This window comes from Gouania willdenowi, chromosome 1, assembly GCF_900634775.1.
Source record: "Gouania willdenowi chromosome 1, fGouWil2.1, whole genome shotgun sequence".
Lineage (NCBI taxonomy): Eukaryota > Metazoa > Chordata > Actinopteri > Blenniiformes > Gobiesocidae > Gouania > Gouania willdenowi.
Genome location: NC_041044.1, coordinates 16,657,308 through 16,679,023, shown reverse-complemented (window position 1 = coordinate 16,679,023; position 21,716 = coordinate 16,657,308). Strand labels below are relative to the sequence as shown.

The following is a 21,716-nucleotide window of genomic DNA, read 5'->3' as shown; positions in this document are numbered from 1 at the left end:
TGGATTGATGGAAGAATAAACATCAGCCAACAGGGGAACTGATGACTTCTGGTATTAGCAATAATGGCCTTAAAATCTGATCAGTTTCTCAAAGGTCCTGAAATTATCCATCTCATCACTAAATTGCTTCTGATTTATCTCCTTGGCTTCTGTCTGGCTCTTCATTTATTTCGTTGCTTATACAGAGGAGTATCACATCACTCTACCCATCTCAACACTGGGAGTGAGTGATGTCTTCTCCTGAAACATGACCAGTGAGTTCTCCCTCCAACTGAGAGCCCAGCACAGACTCACCACTCCTTCCTTTGGTGTCTGTGACAAGCGTTTCATCAATCAACTACTGCAATGTAGTCTGCTAAAAGACTACTCAAGACACTTTGATCAGAATGTTTTATCCATGCAAAATGGAAATTACACCATAATATATACATAACATATTATTTTAATTATTAAGTAGTTCCAGCCTGCATGTATCATTGAGCATTTATTCGTATCTGTTTAATTAATTAGATTTATCTATCTCATTTAGCTTAAATGTGTCATTGCATCATGCATGACTGTGGATGATTTACAGTAATATATTGGTGTAATCTTCTCGATTTTTGATATCTAAGCTCATAAATATTTAGCTAGGAGAACAATGTGCACAGATTCAGACAATTCAGATACTTTATTTTGGTTTTTTAATGTATTTTTAGGTGGAGCACAAGCTGAAACTTCAAAGAATTTTCATATTAAAGCAAATTTCAACGGGTTCCAAATACCCCAAGTGTGTACATCCGTTATTTTGGAGTAATTTGGTGTAGCAAAACGTTTAAAACGTTAATTTTAAGATTATGGCCCTCTTGGTAATGAGCCCGGTATTGAGCGCGCTACTTCCGGTTCCGGGTTCATGACGTCACTGTGTCGCAGTTTGTTTGGTTTCATAAAAAAAAAAAACAAGTCAATATCCCCTTGATCCCAAACTTCCTTTAAGTCGCGGGTCACGGACTTCACGTCCTCCTTTGTCTCCTGTGGGTTGCGGCTGTGCTGATGGCCATTAGCCGACCACAAACATTCTGGTTCTTCAGACAGAGGAATGTAACTTTTTTGTGAGCGGATGGGTGCACCACACGGCTCCACTATGATTATTGTTTGTTCTGCGCCAGGGTGAGTGTTTCTTCTCATATTATTCTATTTGTTTAAATGCTAGCAGCTATAATGTAAACACACACACACGGCTGATGTGTGTGCGTGCACTACACTGGGATGTAAATGCTGAACTCAGACAGAGCCGTTTAAGAGAGAGAGTTGCGACTTCGGTGTTGCAAAACGTTTATTTTTCATGGTACTTCCGGGTCTCTCTTCTTTTTTTTTTTTTATCTCCCAACAACCTGTGACGGATTATGTGTATGACGTGCTTGCGTGTGTGAGATAACGTACGGAGGAGATGGAGGTAGACACACACACACACACACACACACACACACACACACACAAACACACACTCACATACACACATTGTGTGTATGACATGCGTGTGTGAGAGATAATGCCCTTGTTCTTCCTTTGCTTTCACACATGAATGTAATTTAGTTTTAGGATGAAATAAAAAACATTTGTAGTCGTAGATTTAGTAGGTCATTATTTAAAGGCAGTGGCTATCCATTCGGTTGTAGTATCAATATACCGACATTCTATCCGTACGCAGCACCCCTATTTGGCCAGTTTAGGTTGTGTGATAGGTCAGTCATTGGCCAGTTAAAGTCATGTGATGAAGACTAAACCTTACCCTAACCTTAACCCTAAAAATTGTTGCTATATTGAATTATAACCTAGCCCTAATCCTAAGACGCTACGTACTTGTACTTTAGTAATCGTACCAACAGCACAGGGTGTTGTCCGTACGGCAACCGTACAAATAGACACTTTCCTATTTAAAATATCTATCTATGACTTTCTGCATCTCAGGGTGTTTAGAATCTGAGCTAACTACAGAGTTTGCGCTCTCTCCTCCCACAAAGCCACGGTGGGTCTTGTTGTGATTCTAAATCAGTAGTTGTTTAGTGTCATGTGCTCTTATTATCTGACTTGGTGCAGCAGTCGGCCATAATTTGTTTAGTCTCAGGAACATTTTTCTGGTTCCCTTCATTGTTTTCTTCTTGATGTTACTATGCAGCAATCTCCTCACGGTGACAACAACTCTGAATACACCAGAGACAAATTGATGTTTTTCAGTGTGTTCCTTGTACGCCATTTAAAACAGAAAGCCTATTCATTTGTTATTACCTTCTATTGTGTCTAACATGAATGAAGATGGAAATGTATAACTAACTCACCATAAAAGGCACATTTGTTATTCACTGAAAGTCTAACGTCTTCCCTATTTGTTACTTTGAATTCAAATTTGACCAAAAACAACATAAATTGTACACATGCTATATTGATTGATCTCTTTTACCCTCTTTCTCTTGTTCAGGGGTCATGGGGGCCTAACCATGGTGGGTGTAGTAAGGTAATGTCACGGTACCTTTAGATAGGTGCTTATACAGACAATCACTTTAATATTATTTGATTTGTTTTAGTTGAGTACTGTTTAGGGCTGAACGACCAAAATTCATACATCATAATTTTGGGTCAAAATCACTGATAAAAAAAATGCTTCCAGGTTGTCATTGCAAAAGAGAACTTGTTCTCAATGACTTTTCTGTTTAAATATATATTAGTTTTAGTTTGATCTGCTCTCCTTAATCAAATATCATTACTGGCAATTTAATCATGCCAAACATACTTCCTATGGTTAATTGAGATAACTATTTGTTCTGTTTTGTTATTTTCATATTTCTATGCTGGAGCAGTGACCCAAATGCACACGCTGAAATCAAACTAGATTTAGATTTAATGTCTGTCAGTTTTTACTACAATTGCTCGACATTATACCACTGCTTTATTGTGAAAAACATTGTGGAATTGTGTGATAATCTCCCAAAATATAAGGGTCTCTGTCATATAGCAATTTAAAATTTACTTTATATTAAGTCAGATTTTGCCAGATAATTGACATTTATGTCTCTTTGCCCATCTTTTCACGGAGCAAAATTGCATGTTAATGCATGATTATTAATGTGAGAGGGTATATTCGGTCTCAGACAGCAAATTCTGCTTGACTTAGTTTAAGAAATAAATAAATAAATAAAATATTGGTAATAACAATTTTGCCATTTCTGTTTTTTGGCAGTGAATTCCTGAATTCTGCAATTTCTATTTGTTTTCACAATCACAGATTATCAGAGGCCCTAATCTCTTCTGTGCTTCCGACTACAATCAGCCAGGCACGCACAGAAAATCATCAAGTTTCATTAAACTCTTCCATCCATGTCCGACATCTGGTTGACCTTTAACCTGTGACAATGAGTGAATGTGTGCGGGGCATTGGTCCAAAGCAGAGACACACTAAAGCTAGTATTTGAATGCTAAATAAGCTTCAGAATAAAATGATATCGTTATAGGCAATATTGTCATTGAAATAGAAATCTTGATATTTCGTAAATCTCTATACTAGCAGCGCTCTGTACGTGCGTGTTTGTGGGTGTAAGATGTCTGACCTTTGTACTTCACCTCAGAGCTTGACTTCAAAGCTCATCACAAAAAAGGATGTGCGATGTCCCTCGTTATTAGCTTTTTTCTTTTGATCTGCTATCCCTTCCTCCCTAATATCCCCACATGACGACATGCATGATTACACCTGTGTAATTCTCTCCTGTGTTGATTTTTGTTGCTTTTGTAGGTCCATGGCCACCGTCGCCCCCTGCACTCTTCCACTGAGACATGACCTCCAAAGACTGCGTTCCCTGTGGTGAACGAATGACCAGCTGAGTCATGTTGATAGACACAGTCTTAAGTCATACTCCATTCATTGGATGCTACAGCCATCTTCCTCCAGCAGTGAGAGATGCTCAGCTTATGCTGATTAGATGTAGGAAATGAACTCATTTATTTATCAAATATTTTTCTATACCATCATCTTTAGTAGTTATTGAGCTCATATGCTGAATGCCTCTCCATGTGATGCTTGTTATGAGCTGTCCTTCCACAACCAATGAGCCGGAGAGCTGCAGCAGCGAAGGCACCAGCTACACTTCATCCTCCATGACTACCTCAGACCCGTCCTCTATGTCCGCACCCACTGAATCCAAACATGAAACCGCACCGCCTCCGCCACTCCCCCCACCTCCTCCTCCGCTACCAGCATCCATGTCCAACGGACAAAACATGAAGAAGAAGCGGCGTGTTCGCAGCTTCTTTTGGAAGCCCATCCCTGAGGAGAAGGTACGAGGGAAGCCCAACATCTGGACTATGGCAGTGCGGCAGCAGCAGTACCAGATCGACGTGCGCTCGGTGGAGGAGCTGTTTGGGCAGCAGGAGGATGGAGTCAAAGGCTTACAAGGGTCTAAAACAGCACCGGGTACAACTGCTCAAGTATCCAGATCACGCTCCTTTAAGGAGAGCAGGAAAGATAAGGTGGGAGGCCTTTTTTTAAACTTGAAATTCACAAAACAAATTGCATTGAAGTAATTTTTTTTGGGTTTAGTTACTGAAACAATGGCTGTGTTCAAAATCGCACACTAATGTACTACATATACACACTCAATGAGTATATACTGTCTACTATATAACTTTAGTGTGATTAGGATGGTTACCGTTCACACTAAAGTATACTTCCAAGTTTCCCAAGATGCATTTTGAACCTAACGACAACAATCTGAAGCACACTGAGACTAAATGTCTCCATTAATTTGCCACCTTTGAAAGTGCTGAACAAATTTTAAGTGAGAAAGTGACCAAGTAGAATATCAACATGTGGTCATTTGATCCATAAAACTTGCAGAAACAAATTTCATTCTGACATTTCAGAAATATTCAGAGACCCTCCATTGTCTTACTGACGAAACTTCTGGTTAACTTCAAAACAAGACTAATGGAAGACAAGGAGAGATACTTTTGTTTTGAAACAGGGATGTTTTCCTTTTAGCTTGAAGCCGGTCCCAGGACGATTTTACGTTCTGCTCCCAATGCATCATGGGGCGGTTGAGTATGACTAGTGTGCCCACCTTACATTCTTTATAGATGTCCCAATATAGTATACATCTGGGTATTTCTCGCGTACTCAATCTTTCCATACTATCTAATGTGAACACACTACGTACTCGTTTTAACATCAGACTTAGTATGAGTAGTACGTTAGTATGCCATTTTGAACACAGCCAATGATTTTCTTTTTTTCATTCATGAAAAGTGAAACTTGACTTCACAAACACAACACTCGCTGAAATGTTGCACATGTTTCTCACCTCTGAGGAGGCTAGAAAGAACAAGATCTACACATACAGCACAAAGCTGCAGGACAAAAGTCTCCCCTGCGCTGATCTCTGTATTATGATATGCTTTAGGGACAAGTTAGGTAACCACAATAAAAGCATGTACTGTATGCAACAACAATTATAAAGCAAAAATTCCAGATTGCTGGGATTCAGGTAAAGATAAGGAGGGGAAACAAGCATTAAAAGGACAATTCTTCTGTATGTGTGTCGCATTTTTGATGAAATACTCTGTTTAAGAGCACGTTTCATTCAAAGCTACTACTTTAGATACATTTATTTATTAGATAAAATCATAGTGTAAGCCTCATACATCAATGAATCAAACCTCATTTACTCCATAACAGAAATACTTTTTTGCGCTTTGCATTGTGGGATGTGGAGTCTGGTAAACTGATACACGGAAGTGTTTTTACTTCATATTTACCTTGATTTCTTCTTGTTTTTCTTTGTTTGTTAATTTTTTTGTTCCCAGTATTACCCGTGATATCAGAATGAAGTAAAAACACTTTTATGCACCCTTCTCAGTGACTCCACATCCCACAATGCAATGCACGAATATTTGGAAATGAAAACAAACTTTTATGCAGCAATTTTAACTTTTTACATCTTTTTTTTGGAAGTGAATAATGTTTGATTCTATGATTTTAGCTAATGAAATATTATCAGGCTAGCAACTTTAAGTAAGTAATTAATTTAAACCTTTTCATAGCTCCATTTACATTACAGAAGTGTTTTGATGATATTTAAAAGGTCTGTGTTATTAGGGAGGCTGTTTTTTAGGTGTGCGACTGTTGGTAAACTAATTAGATGATTCCTATCACGATCATCCTCAGTTTACCCTTTAGTGGTGTTTGATAGACAATTAAAAGCTGTAATTAAGTGTTATAAGGGAGGCTTCTTCAAGTTTTTGAGTTGACTGTTAAGTAAACTTTATTCCTTGATCATTCCCAGTTTACCTAACAGTGTTTGATTGAGGTGTTAAAAGGGAGGCTCCTTTATAGGTGTGCATGCTGTTATAGGTAAACTAATTACATGGTTGCATGGCTGGATTTCTTACATAATGATTTGAACCTTGGGTGTAAAGGTGTTTGAATGTTGTTGTGAGGGAGGCTCCTTTAAAAAAGGTACCTACTGTACTCTCATCTGTCCAGGGAACCATACACGCCATTGTTACTGAGGGCGGGATGCAACATGTGGCTCATGGGAATATTTGTGATCCTGTGGATGTTAAAGACACATAGAAAACACACAGAGTCACAAAGAGAAAAGAGCTGAATGTGATTCTCTTCACTTGCTGCTGTGTACTAATCATTTTCTACTCTTTTTTCCCCAGATCAGCATTCTGGACTCAAAAAGAGGGATGAATGTGGGAATTTTCCTCAAGCAGTTTAAGAAGTGAGTCCTTCAAGCTACTGAGTCAAAGGGATTGTAATGTAAAGATGAGTGAAAAACTATTCTCTATGCAGTTCAATATGTGTCATTAAAGAAGCCTCAGGCCATCTTATGACGAATGTTATCAAGACTCTCGAGTCCAGGAAAGTGTAAGGATGAACATTATTGCCTGTTCTTGGCATGTATTTTATTGAATTATAAGTGTAGGAAATAATCTATGACTTCTACTGAATCCAGCCAAGTCTAATGATTAATAGTAGGGCCAGGTTAAATGCTTCTACTCTGAAACATTGTCGGATTTTGATGTATGTACTAAACCAGTGGTTCCCAAACTTTTCACAGTCCCGTACCCCTTCAGATCATGTACCCCTACTCCTGCACACTTAAAAAACACAATAATGTATTGTTATATACAATGTAGCCCTACAGTGAATTTTACCTATCCCGTTGATGAATAATAATTATATAATAATAATATTGATAATAATAATAACTACAATATTTGCATTTCCTGAACAAAATACAAGTGAGGACACAGATGCTTGCTCGTGTCACACTGCATTAGCTTATCATTGGCATTAGCATTAACCTAGAAATAGCAATAACCTAGCATCATCATTAACATTAACATAGCAATACCATTAACCTAGCATTGATATTGACCTAGTATTAGCTTTAACCTAGCATTATCTTAGCAATAGCAATAACCTAGAATTATCATTAGCCTAGCAATGGCATTAGCCTAGCATTAGCTTAGCAACAGCAATCACCTAGCATTAGTATTCACCTAACATTAGCTTTAACCCAGCATTAGCGTAAGGCTAACAATAGCATTAGCCTAGCATTAGCATTACCATTAACTGTTCTATTTATATTCTAGTTTCCTGTTGTTTTTTTTTTTAATTCACGTACCCCACTTTGGGATCAAAGGTACTAAATCATTTTTATTTTCCCATAACCTTCACTTATGTCTAGTTTGCTGATGATATCACTGAAAACATACTTAAAGCTGCAGTATGTAGTTTTTTGGCATCATTTGATCAAAACTCATACTAACCTTTGAGCATATTGTAATTCAAAGTGTTCTCAGTGGACACTGAAAATCTGCTCCTTCTCTTGGCTTCATATTTAAGCTTTAGAAATCCTGGAGCATGACAATGGATTCAAGCCAATCAGAAATCTTTCTACAAACAGAGTGCTTCATCAGCTGTTTGGGGCGTTACTATTGGCTGCTTGACTGAAGTCAGGTCGCTCACGTACTATCAATAGTAAAAGTACAATAACGGACGTTCCAGCAGAAGTGTCCATCGCAGCGTAAAGTACAACAGTTACACAGCAGAGCAAGCGACAAAAAGAAGACCAACGTAGAGAAGCAACAGTTTAAGGCACAAACATGTTCAGGCGGAATGGACTCGACGGAGGTCCGCGCGTACTCAAAGTGGCCCGCACGCATTCCGCCCCACTTACCGAGTCGGAGGGAAAGTGAGAACAGACGGCATAAATCGGTAAACCCAAAAGAAGCATATCCAATGTGGAGAGAACAATTCATTTGCAATCTGGACGTGGAGTGTTGTAGATGTGTTGTAGCAGAGGAGGAGCTCTAGTTACTGTCCTCACAGCAGGGAGGGATATGTGCTTTTATGTCTCTAAAACATTAGAAAACTATCCAATAACACAAGATAATGTCCCGACATTAGTTGAGAAAATAGTCGCTAAGAGCTCCACGTTGTGCGCGTTGATGAGGATACCGGTAAGGGTTTCAAAGCAGGAAGGGGAGGGTGAGCGTAGTTGTTTCTATACAAGTCTCACGATTCTACATACTGGAGCTTTAAGACAATTTTATCCAAGCTGATAATGTTTTTATAAGAAAACGAACCTCTTTAATTATTAAATGTCTCTCAATAGTAGTTAGGATTTCATTTCTTTATAATAATTTTCAGGGCAGAGGCTGATGTCACCCTTAGAGCTGCCTTATATACCGGTAATAATACATGTCATTCAGATAATGGAGAGTTGTTAATGATTGTAGTTGCTAAACTGGAGCTCCGTTGTTAACAAATATTTACGTCAGGATTTCCTAAAGTGACTCTAATTGTGTTCCTGAAGTTGTCCAAAGCCGGGCCTGTTAAGTGTATCAGGCGTCTCTTTGCATTGCAGTCTATTTGCATGGCTGCCCTCTGGATTTCAATGATATTTGACTGTGTGCTGCTCTGTTCTAAGTCCACAGTGAGGACAAGCACATTCATCACAGTCTGTGTTGATTACTGTTTTAATCAAACCCTTAATCAGATCTATCATGAAAACCAATAGGAGTTTACAGGTGCTTGTTGTGTTATACTAGGTAACTTCTACCAAAGGTCGCTTTCAAAGAAGGAAAAGTTGTTTATGTTTTTATAATTGCACAAAAATATCTTTGTTTTTTCTCAAGTTTTCAACCAAACACCCTAAAACCTTAATATGACCCATAGTCCACCTGTATCTTGGTGCTTTTATTATGAAACCTTGAATGGGTACCTCTATTATAAAGTAAAGTGGTGTAGGTTCACACAGGAGGCTGAAAAAGAGCACCTGTGTAATTATTTATATAACTTGAATAAAAGAAAACTTTTGTATTTCAGATCCATCCATTCTATTATTGGCGACATACGGCGAGGAGAAGGAAAGCTCTACGGTGCAGAGCAGCTGAAAGATCTGCTGAAGCTGCTGCCTGATGAACAGGAGGTCTGTGTGAGCTTTGTGCAAATACTTGAAATGAATACATTTTCATTGATCAAACCGGATGATGAAGGATTACAAAAGTTCATCCTATTGAGCTTTGTCTTTCTTTGCTGCTCTGTTTCTCCTGTAAGACTAAGAAGCTTCAGGCTTTCAAAGGAAATCCAGACAAGCTGACGCTGGTTGACTCCTTTATGTACCTCTTGATCCAGGTACCATGGTGAGTTAATTTCAATAGTGGGCATGTTTGGTAGTCTGTGGAAAATAAAAGGCAATTGAAATGCTACATTTATCCAGTGACTTTTGCTTGTATTCAGGGGTTTGTTGGTTTTTTCACAATTTAGTTTTAAGGCCACATCTGTGATTCCATCTCCAATTGAAAGTGAAATGTGTAGTTGTTTAAAAAGGACAAACATCTGTCCTTTTTTTTTGTTTTTGTTTTTTGCCTGCACATGCTGTCAAAGGTCAACACTACAAGAAGTGCAATCTTTTTTAGACAGCAATGCATTTTTTTTTTTTGTGTTATTGCAATTAAATAAATTGCATTATTTTATTGCATAATTGTGACCATCACCAGCCCTCCCTAAGGAAGGGTAAGAAACACTTTATGAAAGGGAGAATATAAAAAGAGAGGGCAGTGTTACACCTAGGTGAGGGGGGAAGAGAGCAGGGAGGAGTGATTCAAGGTAGAGAAATTGAAGGGTGGGGAGGAGTTGATTACTGTAAAGTGAGATGTGAGATGTGAAGTTGTAGGCGTGAGGCTTAACTATAATGGTGTCTAAAGTTAAGCCCACTACAAGTTTTATCCCACAGTCCAAGGCATGCTTGTGCATCGTAGACCGATGTATATGCAAGATACTGCTACTGTAAACCCAAGCGCTGCCCCGGACTCGAGGACGCAGCCAGAATAGCAGAAAGAGCGGGGGCCAGGGAGCCCAGGCAACCCCCCCCCCCCGGCCGAGCAGCCCCCCAGACGCCCCCAAGACACCAAGCCGAGAGGCAGCCACCGCCCGCCACATACACAACCGAGAAAGCACCTAGAAGCCGAGGAGCCGGCGCACTCCACCACCGCCCCCAACCCCAAGGCCCCCCACCGACATCCACCCCACCACCCCCACCCCCGCACCCAATCCCCCGAGGGGAGGGCCCAGAGAGCCCCCGCCCGAGACCCCAGCAGAGGGGCCAAGGCCCACGCCCAGCAGACGGCTAGAGCCGCGACGAACGGGCAGCCGGCGGGCACCCGTCAGTGGGCCCAGAGCCAGCAGGGACCGGACCCCAGGGCAGAAGTGTTAGCTCTTGGTTTTATGTTCACTTTACATGCCCTACAGCTAGGGGGCTCTAGCGCTCCTTTTGGAGGACACATGTTGTACACATGCTGGGTGTGGTTCAGTTGTAACTTTTATTTGGACGGTGTGGTTATGTTTTTGACGGAAGAAAATAAAGTCCTAACGTGGAGTTGATCTTTGACTAACAAGAAGGACCCGAAATAGAAGCAGCACACCCGAGGACAATAACCACACCCCGGCCGCCCTGGGCAACGAGGGGCTGCTGCACGCCGCACCGCCAGCCCCCAGGCGCACCGACCCAGCCCCCCAGATCGCCCCAGGTCACCCTTTTTTGACACAGCCAGCACAATGCTTTTTTGTTGGCTAAACAACATTAATGTCAATCAAAGCACAGCCCTATACCTTCACTGATGGAACCACAGTCTTTAAATCTAACAGCTTGTCATAGCTTCAACAGCTACAGTTTGATCTTGTGTGATGGATGAATGAATAAAGATGTAAGGAGATATCTCTGCTCACATTTTTATTTATTTTTTTAATTGAATCAATGTTTTCTAGTGTCTGTACTTTACTTGAGTATTTATTTTTTTCACGACTCTTTACGTTGACTCCTTACTTTTTTAAACAAATATCCGTACTTTCTACTCCTTGCACCTTCAAAGATGACGCCACGACGTAAAAAGACACAAACCAACAACAGCGACGCTGCTTGTGAAAGGCTTTTTCAGCAGCATGACTTATTTTCAGATCAAAAATGGCACGCCTAAATTCTAGAAACCTGGAGAACATGATTTTCTTGAGACTAAATGAAAAATGTTGGTAGTTTGAGCTTTTTTCTGTTAGGCGGGTCCCATATGGTTAAAGATACCATATTATGAAAAACACATTTTTTTTCTGGTTTTTACATCTATAAACTGGTCCTCCCTGAGCCTGCCAACTCCCAGAATGAGGAAAACAAGCTATTCCTGCATGGTCTCTGCAGCCCACCCACTGGTTAAACGGCGCTCCTACAGGCTGTTCAGATTCAGCTCCTGTCGTTACATCACTAAAGGAGTCATTTTTATAGGCCGACCTCCTCTGAGCAGTGATAGGAGACATCCAAGAGGGGGGCGTTCATCCCCGAGGTGAAGTTTAGTGTGTCCAGCGGTGAGATGGACATGTCGTCGCTCAGAGCTAGACACGCAAATTAGGCTTGGCCGGTAATACCGTATACTGCAAGGTCATAAAAATAGCAACGGTATCAGTTTCAATACCGTCATTAAAAACAGCAGCAGCAGCTCTTCGGGACAGTATAACTATAGTGATGCGTGTATTCATGTCTCAGTCTCTAAAACACCAGAAAAATCTGCAGTAACACAAGATAAAGTCCAGACATTTGTCACTAGTCCATATTGAGAAAAAAGAGTGTTCAGAAAATATACCGGTAATACCGTATACCGTGGTTAAATAGGGAAGCAGTATAACGGTATCAAAATTTGGTTACTGCCCGCCCAAGCCTACCGCAAATTGCTCTGTTGTTGGTTGTACAAAACTACTTAAGTGCCTATATTCTGTCAAGGCTACACAAGTAGGCGTCGACAGACGGAGCTCATTAGCATTTAAAGGTGCAGAGCTCATTTGAGCAACTTTTAGACGGCTGAAATTCAGGACCACAGGGTTTGGGGAAATGCATATCGAATACAGTGTTGTTGGACCTTTGACAGCTGTGTGAAATTGATGAAAAACAGTATAATATGAGATCATTTTCAAGTTTTTAAAAATGCTAAACTCAAAGCTGCTCTGAGTTTAATTGAGCATTTTGATGGTATCTTATTTACAAAGTTGATCAATAATCAGCGCTAAATTCTCCAGGTGTTCATAAAGGGTAACAGATTTAATTTATAGTCTTCCAACAGTGCACATCCACCTTTTCTCAGTCAGTGGTTCCATTTTTTAACAAAATTACTGTTTTACTTGCCGATAGTAATATTTTTCCCAAATACATTTGTATTTCCCAAATACAATGCAGCTAATTCTTTTTATGGATTTTGTTGATAATCAGAATCATATTGAATGTTTTGGCCCCTCCATAACAGTTGGAGGACTTCATTCTTTTATTCATTCATTTAAAGCAAACCAGGCAACACAAAAAGATTTGCTCTTCTAGCTGTTAATCCCTGTGTGCGTTTTACAGTAGTGACAAGTTATTGTTATTATTAAGATTAATCCGACTCTCATACAGTGAGAACATGCTAAACCTGATCGCCATGATGTGAGGCAGCAAAGCAAACCCGTATTACACCAAATGGTCCCCTATTTTTTACTCAAAATAATTCTGTCCACAGCTTTGACATTCGGATTGAGGCAATGGTCCTCCAGGAAGAGTTCTTCCCTTGTTGTGCTGTGATGGGCCGTGAGATTGATGTCATGCGCACTGCAACAAAAGGTAAACATCAGGTCGTACAGCCACACATAGTGACCCAGAAATTGGAGATTGGAGCTGTTAGACGGGGTTAAGTAGAGAAATGTCACCTGAGATACACCAATGTGGGGATAGAGTGGAAGATAACTGGCTATATTATCATGGTTTTGTGTCTTAAGATAAAATAAAAAGTCTTAATAAAGGTATCTCTATTAGAAACAACAAAAAACCTAAAGATTGTCATGTTAAGATTATTGTATGTTCAAATTAATGCAAATAATTGGTTTCCACAAATTATTTTATCTGAACAATAAATGCCACATGTCTAATCTTTCTGTTGGAAAGAGCTGCTGTGAACCAAATTCTTTCTAACATATCTATTAATCGTCCTGCTACCTTCTCCTCATGACCAACCCTATCCTTCAGATAAAGCTTAAAGTGATGTTTTTGTGCAGAGCTGATGAGCTGTGAAGAGCTTCATGCAATCCTGCACCTGGTCCTGCAAGCTGGAAACATCATGAATGCCGTAAGAGCTTTAAAAGACATTGGCCCTCATTTGTGAACTGTTTGTACGCTCAGATCTGAGCGTACAACATGCATTCGACCAAATTCACGCAAACTTCGGCATTAATCGGTTCTGACGTGATCGTACGCTATGATCAGATCTCACATCTGGTCTGACCTTGTGTACAGAAACCTGAGTGTGTGGATTTGTGCTACAGCACAGCCTAATGTGACTGAGACTGAAAATAAAGTATTAAACAAGCCTCAGCTGTCATTGCAGTATAAGCAGACACACTTTCAGAACAGATCAAAATGTATTATTAAAACAAAGTAAAATCAATTTTTGAAAGCACACGTTATTACTCATACCTCTTTAACGGAATACTTGATAAACGCACTGATAAACCCAGCTGCTACCGGGCTGGAGCGCATAGGTTCACCCAGCGCGCAACATGCACACTGATTCAGCAGAGTATTTTACTGTTGTATATGTACAGAGAAAGTGTGTAATGTTATTTTAACCTGTTTGGTACAACATTGCATTGGTGAATGGAGCGATGTCTCATTACCAGCGCTGTGTGAGGATCCAAAGTTGGACCAGTGGCAGCTCAGCCTCTATTTAGGCTTTTTAAAGGATTTGTTCATTTATTTCAATGTGTTATTTATTGCTGCCAGCATGTGGACAACTGAGGCCAGTAAACAACATATTTCTGTGTGTCTCGCCAGGATCTCTGTCCTGATATGATCATTGATTGCTGTGCAGCACACACTGGGGGGGAGAGAGACAGGGCTCGCGCTCACAAGCCTGACTCATATACTTTTTCTTGACCAAAATGTAAAGAAGTGTCTCAATCAAAAAGCAGGAACTAACACGTTTACGCTGTGGATGAGCAGCTTTTCATTTAAACCATCATTAGGCATTGGCTAAGTTCGTTATTGAGAATTTAATTCAGATCGCAGCCCGAGTCTGCTCCAACTTGGAAACGCTATTAACTTCCTCCGTTATTCTCTTTCACAGAGCGTTTAAATGAGCTCCTTAAATTCCAGTTTTCACACAACCGAAAATACACATCTTAGTTTTTCTTCACCTCAGCTGTGAGGATACTGATTTTCAGCTCGGAAACGTTTATTTCCTTGCAAATGTTTGTTTGATCAAATTCATTTATTAAAACCCGATCATTGGTGCGCTGGGAGTGGTCAGATACGAATGTTTCATAAGTCTCATGTTGGTCCAGTCGTACGACACAATGTGCACGCTGATTTACACCCATGTACGCACGAGGTTGATAAATGAGGGCCATTGGGCCTGTTATTTCCTGCTTGTTTTGCCACATTTTCTCCATTCATATCAAATGTTGCCTCCTTTTGCAGGGTGGCTATGCAGGAAATGCAGTCGGCTTTAAACTGTCATCTCTTCTGTCATTGGCTGACACTAAGGCCAACAAGCCAGGGATGAACCTGCTCCATTTTGTGGCTATGGTTAGTTAAGCTGTATACTTCAAAACCACAGTAGTTTAACAATACTGAGTGTAATAGAAGGGCCGGTGGGGTTTGATTTACTGTATATGCAAATATTTTAAATAGTGTCTCAGATATGTGTCTGTCGACCACAGGAAGCCAAGAAGAAGGATGAGAAACTTCTCAAGTTCCCAGAGAAGCTTCATAGAGTCCAGAGTGCAGCCAGGTAACGTGATTAAAAGCGTCATTTTGTGCGTTCCAATCAGACTTTATAATAAAAGTTTGAGCATGAGTACCTCATTTAAAATGGACTCCAACACTTTCATCTGCCTCATGTAGAGGAGATGAAATCAAACGACGTCCACCTGAGCAGCCAGTTGTCCAATTACAGTATATTTTCTCTTTAATGATTAGCGCGCTCATTAAACATACACTAAGTTGGGATTTTTACATTGTTCACCAGATTTTGATGATAATACGTTCAAAGTGTGCACCCAAGCACGTTATTATTTACAGCCAAGGAAGGGTCAAAGGTAGCAAGAAAATGTTTTATTTTAATGCTTTTATTTTGAAACGGGATCAGGCACAATGCAAAACAAAAGCAACCAAATTATGTAAGTTAAAATAGAAAAATAAAATTAAAAGAAAATAATTTAAACAACTGTAATTTTTTGGTATTGTATTTGTAAATTAAGTTACTTTTTTTAAAGAACATTATGTAACATAGATTTATACATTACATGAAAATATAAATGCACAAGTATTGAAATATTTTATTTTTTCAGTGAGTGTTCAGGTGTGTTATTTGCAGATGAATTGAGCGCCACTATCATAGTAGCATTCATAGCAGTGTTTGGGACTGTCAGACTCCTTCAGCTTTACAAGGTCATCTGTGTGTAGCGTCAGTGCAGCTCCTGCACCACTGAGCAGATAGCCCTCCTCCCTCTCTGCGGAGTGCAGTGTGAAGAAATCAGCAGTTCGGCCTTTTGTTTTTGCAGCAATCTGACGATATTTACTAAAATGTTAAAATGTTGTCAAAGCCATGTTCTGAAGGCAGCTTGTAGGTGATTTATGAATAATGTCCTTTTATTTAATTTCCTCACAGAATTTCAATGGAAAACATTGAAATGGAGTTTTCTTCCTTATATGTCCGAATCAAATCCCTGGAGGAGAAAGTTCAAAGAGACGAAGAGCTGCAGCAGCAGCTGGAGCCTTTCCTGCAGGTGAAGCACCAGCTGTTATGTAATGCATTACATATTGAGTGATAAGGAGATCAGACCACTGCATGTGTCTGAGGCTGCTGAATCAAATATAACAAGTGTGTCACTTACTCTCAGAGGTTTCTGTGTGTTTAATGTCCCGTGTCAGAATTCAGCGAGTACACTTCAGGACTTGAAGAGACGAAGGGTGGATCTGCGTAAAGAAGGGAACACCCTCATCGATTTCTTCTGTGAAGACAAAGACACCTTCCAGCTGGACGAGTGCTTCCGTATCTTTCAAGACTTTTGCAACAAGTTCAATAAAGCTGTCAAGGTTTGTTTGTGAGGAGACAAAAGGGATGCCTGTCCCAGCGACTCTAAACACATTACAGGCACACACACATATTGACTTCTGCAGTTAATTTACAGACACCGTCAGTTGGAAGACACCAGACTATGAATACGTGACGCTCCCTGGCCTTAGCTGGAAAACAAAAAATATTATTTCTCTGCACATCATTAGATTAATATAATAATGCATTTTCTGTTTCCACCTCATCGTGTACACCAGACATGGACAACTAGCAGCCAGGAGGCCCACATGCAGCCCTCAGTCGAATTTTGTGTGGCTTCCAAGGTATTTGCAAAAAAAAAAAAATCCCAAAAACAACAAAAAAAATTCAAATCGGAAAAAATGACTCCTAAAATGCAATTTGGTGACACAAGCGCATTCAATGACTGAAGAAAAAAAACAAAAAACAGCAAGCACACACAAAATTACCAGAAAAATACACAAAATAGACAAAATGACAATAAATATGCAAAATAACTCCCAACAACAAAAATACACAAATGGAATTCAAAAACACCAATCAACAAAAAACACACAGAGATAAATGCACCTAAATGACAACAAAAAACATAGACACCCTTTGCTCTTTTCTGTATTAATGCTCAGACTGTTCATTATTATAAACACAGTCGTGAGTATTGTGGCCCTTGGATCAGACAATCACATTTTTCTGGCCCCCGCTGTGATAAAAGTTGCCCATCTCTAGTGTATTAAGTTGTGGGGATCTTCTGGAGTCAATCCCAGTTTACACCCTGCACAGGAACGAACACACAAAAGCAGACAAACACTCACACTTTAGAAACTTCAACATAACATTCCTGTCGTTAGACTGTGAGAGAAAAGCCAATACAAATATGTAAGAAAAGCAGCAACATGCAAACGCCACACAGAAAGGTTGAAGGTCGCAATCCCCTTAAATCAAACCCAGCACCCAGAACCTTCTTGCTGTGAAGCAGAAATCCTAATCACTATACCACTGTACAATAATCTAACACAACAATTCTAGTTTGAGTGTCTTAAATATGATTAATAGTAGCGGCCGAGCCGGCCATGGATCAGTGGTTGAGTAGGTCCTTCAATAACCAAAGGGTTGGCGGTTCGAATCCCGCTTTATCCCAGTCCGTAATGCACTTTGAGTCTCATCAAAAAAAGCGCTATATAAACCCAAGCCCTTATTATAATATGAGAGCTCATTTTTGGCAGTGCTAAAGTATTAAGAATAATTATTTTAGTACGTTGTATCAAGTACCATGTGATTGTCTTTCAGGACAATATGGATCGTGAGTTTAAAGAAGCTGCGAGGCAGCGTCGTCTCAGAGAACTGGAGGAGAAGCGTTGTGCGTGGTTGGATACGGATCAAAGTGGAGGATTTGGTCGCAGCAGCAGCGAGAACGATGTGGAAATGCTCACCAAAGAGGGACTCCTGGACTTCCTCCAGCAGAGAGCTCAGAGTCCACACAGCCCACTTGGACGATCTGCCAGCGCCCGCCGCCATCGCCACACCATGACCTCCATAGCTGACCGAGAACTCAGAGGATATCTATTTGGTGGCTCCAGGAATCCTACAGATTATCCCAGGTTTAGCAGTCTACCTCGGTCCAGCCGACCTCTTGAACGGAAGACAATGCCCTGGATTTTTGCACAGGAAAACAACCGTGAGCTGGGCCCGGACAGACCAGTGACGTCCCCACATGCTGAAACTGAACCAGTCAGTCCATTGGCCAGATTTTCTTCCCCTACACTGAAAGATAAAGAAGACGCACACAACAACAATAAGTACTTGTCCTTGTCTGAGAGCAGTGTTTTGCCTCATTCCTATGGTGTTTTTGAGAAACCCCCTCCACCTCCTAACTCAACTATTACTGGTTTCATGAACATTAATGTGGAGAAGCATACTTTAGTTCCTGGTCCTCAAGCCTTTGACCTTCCTGGTCCAAACAACAACAGCAATCATAAGCACTTAGTCAGCCACAGCAACGAGACTGATCTGGAAAAAGTGATACAAACGACTCCCATGAATCTAGAAAGGCTTCAGGGTTGTAAAAGTTTAGAAAGAAGGTCAGATCCTAAGGCTGTATCAGCTGGGACAATGGATACTCTTAGATCCCCTGAGAATGAAGAGGACCACAACACGTTTTCATCAACAACCTGCGATACGCCCCTTCCTCTGGATACCTCTGCATCCAATAAGAAAGCAATGTTTTACATGCCGGACTGCACAGAAGCTGACTGCTCGGTCACCCTTGATTTTTCTGAAACAGAAAGTTCGTCTTTCTCTAAAGAAGGACTTCATTACAAAACAACAGACAACAACAGAGATCAGGATGGTCAGCAGGATCGCAGCTCTTTGTCCACGTCCCCCAATGACCAGTCCATCTCAACTAATGAGCTTTCATTGCCTAAATCAGACACAGCTCCAGTCGCTACCTCTGCTGACAGAGATGATTGGAACACAGAGAGAGGTAACAGAGCTAAGGTGAAAAAAAATGCAGGAAAAGATACGAAGAGACCTGACACAGCACCAGAAAACAGGGGCATCAAAGCTAACAAAGCGATTAAGTGCAGCCCAGGTCAAAGTATCCGAATGCTGACCAGCAGCGAGAGCCAGGGGATGCGTCGTGTTGTGCCCATTAACAGACCAACCAGGACAAGCAGCAGCAGACAAACAGAGAGACAATCTGCACATGAAGGTGGAGAGACACGGCGTCCACTTCGCAACCTGAGCACTCCAGCCCGAGGAAGGAGTGAGACAACTACAAAGCCTCTTCGACACTCAAGTCTGCCACCAGATGAGTCCAAAGTTCAAAGAGGAGGCAGCGCCACAGGTGGCTTCTCCAGGTGGGCTCGGGACTCAATGCCCCGGAAGGCTTCTATTAACAAACCACGGGCCAAACCTGTGAGGAACATACCTAAACCTGAGGAGAAGATGTGTCGATCCACCATGAGAGCTCTGGCCTTGGCTCAAGCACAGACACTGTGCGAAGCGTCTTCTGAAAACAGCAGTTCCCAAACCCTCAGTGCAAAGAACTCTTCAGAAGTCCCCAGCTTTGCCCGTAGCACTGTGGCCTCATCAACCAGGATCAAGAAGGAGTCGGGACCTCCATCGGTACCTTCTACCCCGTCTCGCAGCGCTTCTGTTCGGGGTCGACAGGCCTCTGCTAAGCAGAACCGTGTGTCTTCCACCGTCCACACCAATGAGGAGCGGTTGCAGGGGACGAGTATACGCCGGGTGCAGAGCCTGAGGGCTGCCAGTCGTGGCAAGTCACGTAGCGAAACCCCACCACCCACTGCACGGGAGGATCCTCGTAAGGCTAGCATAGTTTCAGAGAAGTCTGTGCAGCCTAGAGACTCGGCGACACCCAGCAAAAGCACAAAGCCCAGCTGGAAGTAGAAATGTAGCAGAAAGACTTCACAGAGACACGTAAACAGTCACTTTGCTACTGCAATAAATGTATACTGTTATTTGCTCATCCTTTACGTCCACACTGCAGTATCCCTTTCATGCAAACATATGAAAGCTTGTTAGTTAGTTATTATGTTTGAAGGGGGTACAAAAAGGGGTACATTGTACTGTGTTTTTGTTGTCCTCGATAGAAATCTATAGATGACGACTTCAATATTTTGCCATGGGGGCATCAGCTAAATGACAAATGGCAAACCAGGGGTTTAACCCTGCAAACACATTTTGCCTGCTTATCTGTTCTTGTTCTGTACCTACTGTGTAATGCTGCTAATTAGCTTTTGACAATTGGAGACTGAGCTTCAGTGTCTGTTTCATTCAGGGTAATAGGATCAGGAGTGTGATACCTTGCTGCTGCTCTGGTATGTTTTGGTTGTCTCTGCTTCTTCTGTATACTAGCAGTACTTTATTTGCTGTGTGGTTTTTTTATTTGCTAGATACCTCAGACAGCTTGCTGTGGCCTTTCACCTGCAGATAATGTAGAATTTTCAGTTCTGCATGATACAAAATGTAGACAAGTGTCTTAAGAACTCCACTTCACTGTAAAGTTTCAATGTTATGTACAGGCACGGATAAACTGTGGAAGTCGTACTTTGCTAATGTATCATCAGTAGTTTGTAAATGTGTTAGAACTCCTCCATATGATCATGGAGTAGACGTACGCACAGGAAGGGTTTCCTGTTTAGGCTAACACTCGATCAACAATAATACTGTGAAAGAACACCTTCTGAAACATCATTGGAAGCATCATGAAATGAAATAATCTTTTTATTTATCTTTTTTTGTTCTGTTTTTTTTTTAACTGTTAAACCTCTTTTTTTTTTTTAAATGTATCTCCTTCCAGGATTATTTCACTGCTTTCTAAAGGCTTTTCTAAACAGAAAACTCATGTGATGTTTAAACACTACTTCAAACTACTCTGACCAAACAGCGCCCCCTAGCAGGGCTTGGTTTACAGTAACAGTGGAGATTGGTTTAACTTGGGGATAGAGTGATACAGGTGAAGCCAAACAATTACATATTTAATGTTTATATCTTAAGATACCTAACAAACCTATTCTTAAAGTGGTCATTATTTTGTGTGATACAGAAACAAACTTGGAACGTCACCCATGAGGAAAAATAAAGTATACTAAGTATGGTTATAGCAGGTTAAACTTGATCTTTTACAGGTTTTTTGCCTTAGTTCTAAAAACTAGAATTTGTGCAAAGCCGTTGAGGTGATATGGGAAAAAAAGTAAGTTTCTTCACACTGGTTTGATTAAGGTTACATTTACTGATCAACACTTTGTTTCAACAACTTAAACATGCATTGCCTTAAAGATGAATGTAGACAATCATCAATTCACTAACTTCGATTGTGGAAAAACAACATTTTCAAATTCACTGTCCAAGATTAATGTTAATTATGTGTTAGCAGTGCACAATTATAATATAATCAGCTCCATCACATGACCTGCAGGGTATTTCTCATGCTGTGGGTGTCTTCCTCTTCCCTGTAATGCAAATGAAGCTGCTGAAGCAGTGACACAATAGGTTCAATGTGACAGGCGTGTGTGTGTGTGTGTGTGTGTGTGTGTGTGTGTGTG

The 21,716-nt window shown here is 40.7% G+C and overlaps 1 protein-coding gene across 1 annotated transcript in view; it reads left to right on the top strand.

Annotated features, from left to right (window-relative positions):
- The window catches only part of fhdc1 (FH2 domain containing 1), a 50,451-nt gene extending 29,488 nt beyond the window's left edge, over positions 1-20,963 (top strand). The window contains exons 2-12 of the mRNA XM_028458814.1: positions 3,767-4,500; positions 6,694-6,755; positions 9,371-9,473; positions 9,602-9,687; positions 13,078-13,178; positions 13,610-13,680; positions 15,030-15,137; positions 15,272-15,342; positions 16,222-16,339; positions 16,485-16,649; positions 17,935-20,963. Of these exons, the coding sequence (XP_028314615.1) occupies positions 4,033-4,500; positions 6,694-6,755; positions 9,371-9,473; positions 9,602-9,687; positions 13,078-13,178; positions 13,610-13,680; positions 15,030-15,137; positions 15,272-15,342; positions 16,222-16,339; positions 16,485-16,649; positions 17,935-20,058 (3,477 nt within the window). The 5' untranslated portion in view covers positions 3,767-4,032 and the 3' untranslated portion in view covers positions 20,059-20,963. The remainder of the gene's footprint in view (positions 1-3,766; positions 4,501-6,693; positions 6,756-9,370; positions 9,474-9,601; positions 9,688-13,077; positions 13,179-13,609; positions 13,681-15,029; positions 15,138-15,271; positions 15,343-16,221; positions 16,340-16,484; positions 16,650-17,934) is intronic.
- The last annotated feature ends 753 nt before the right edge of the window (positions 20,964-21,716 follow it).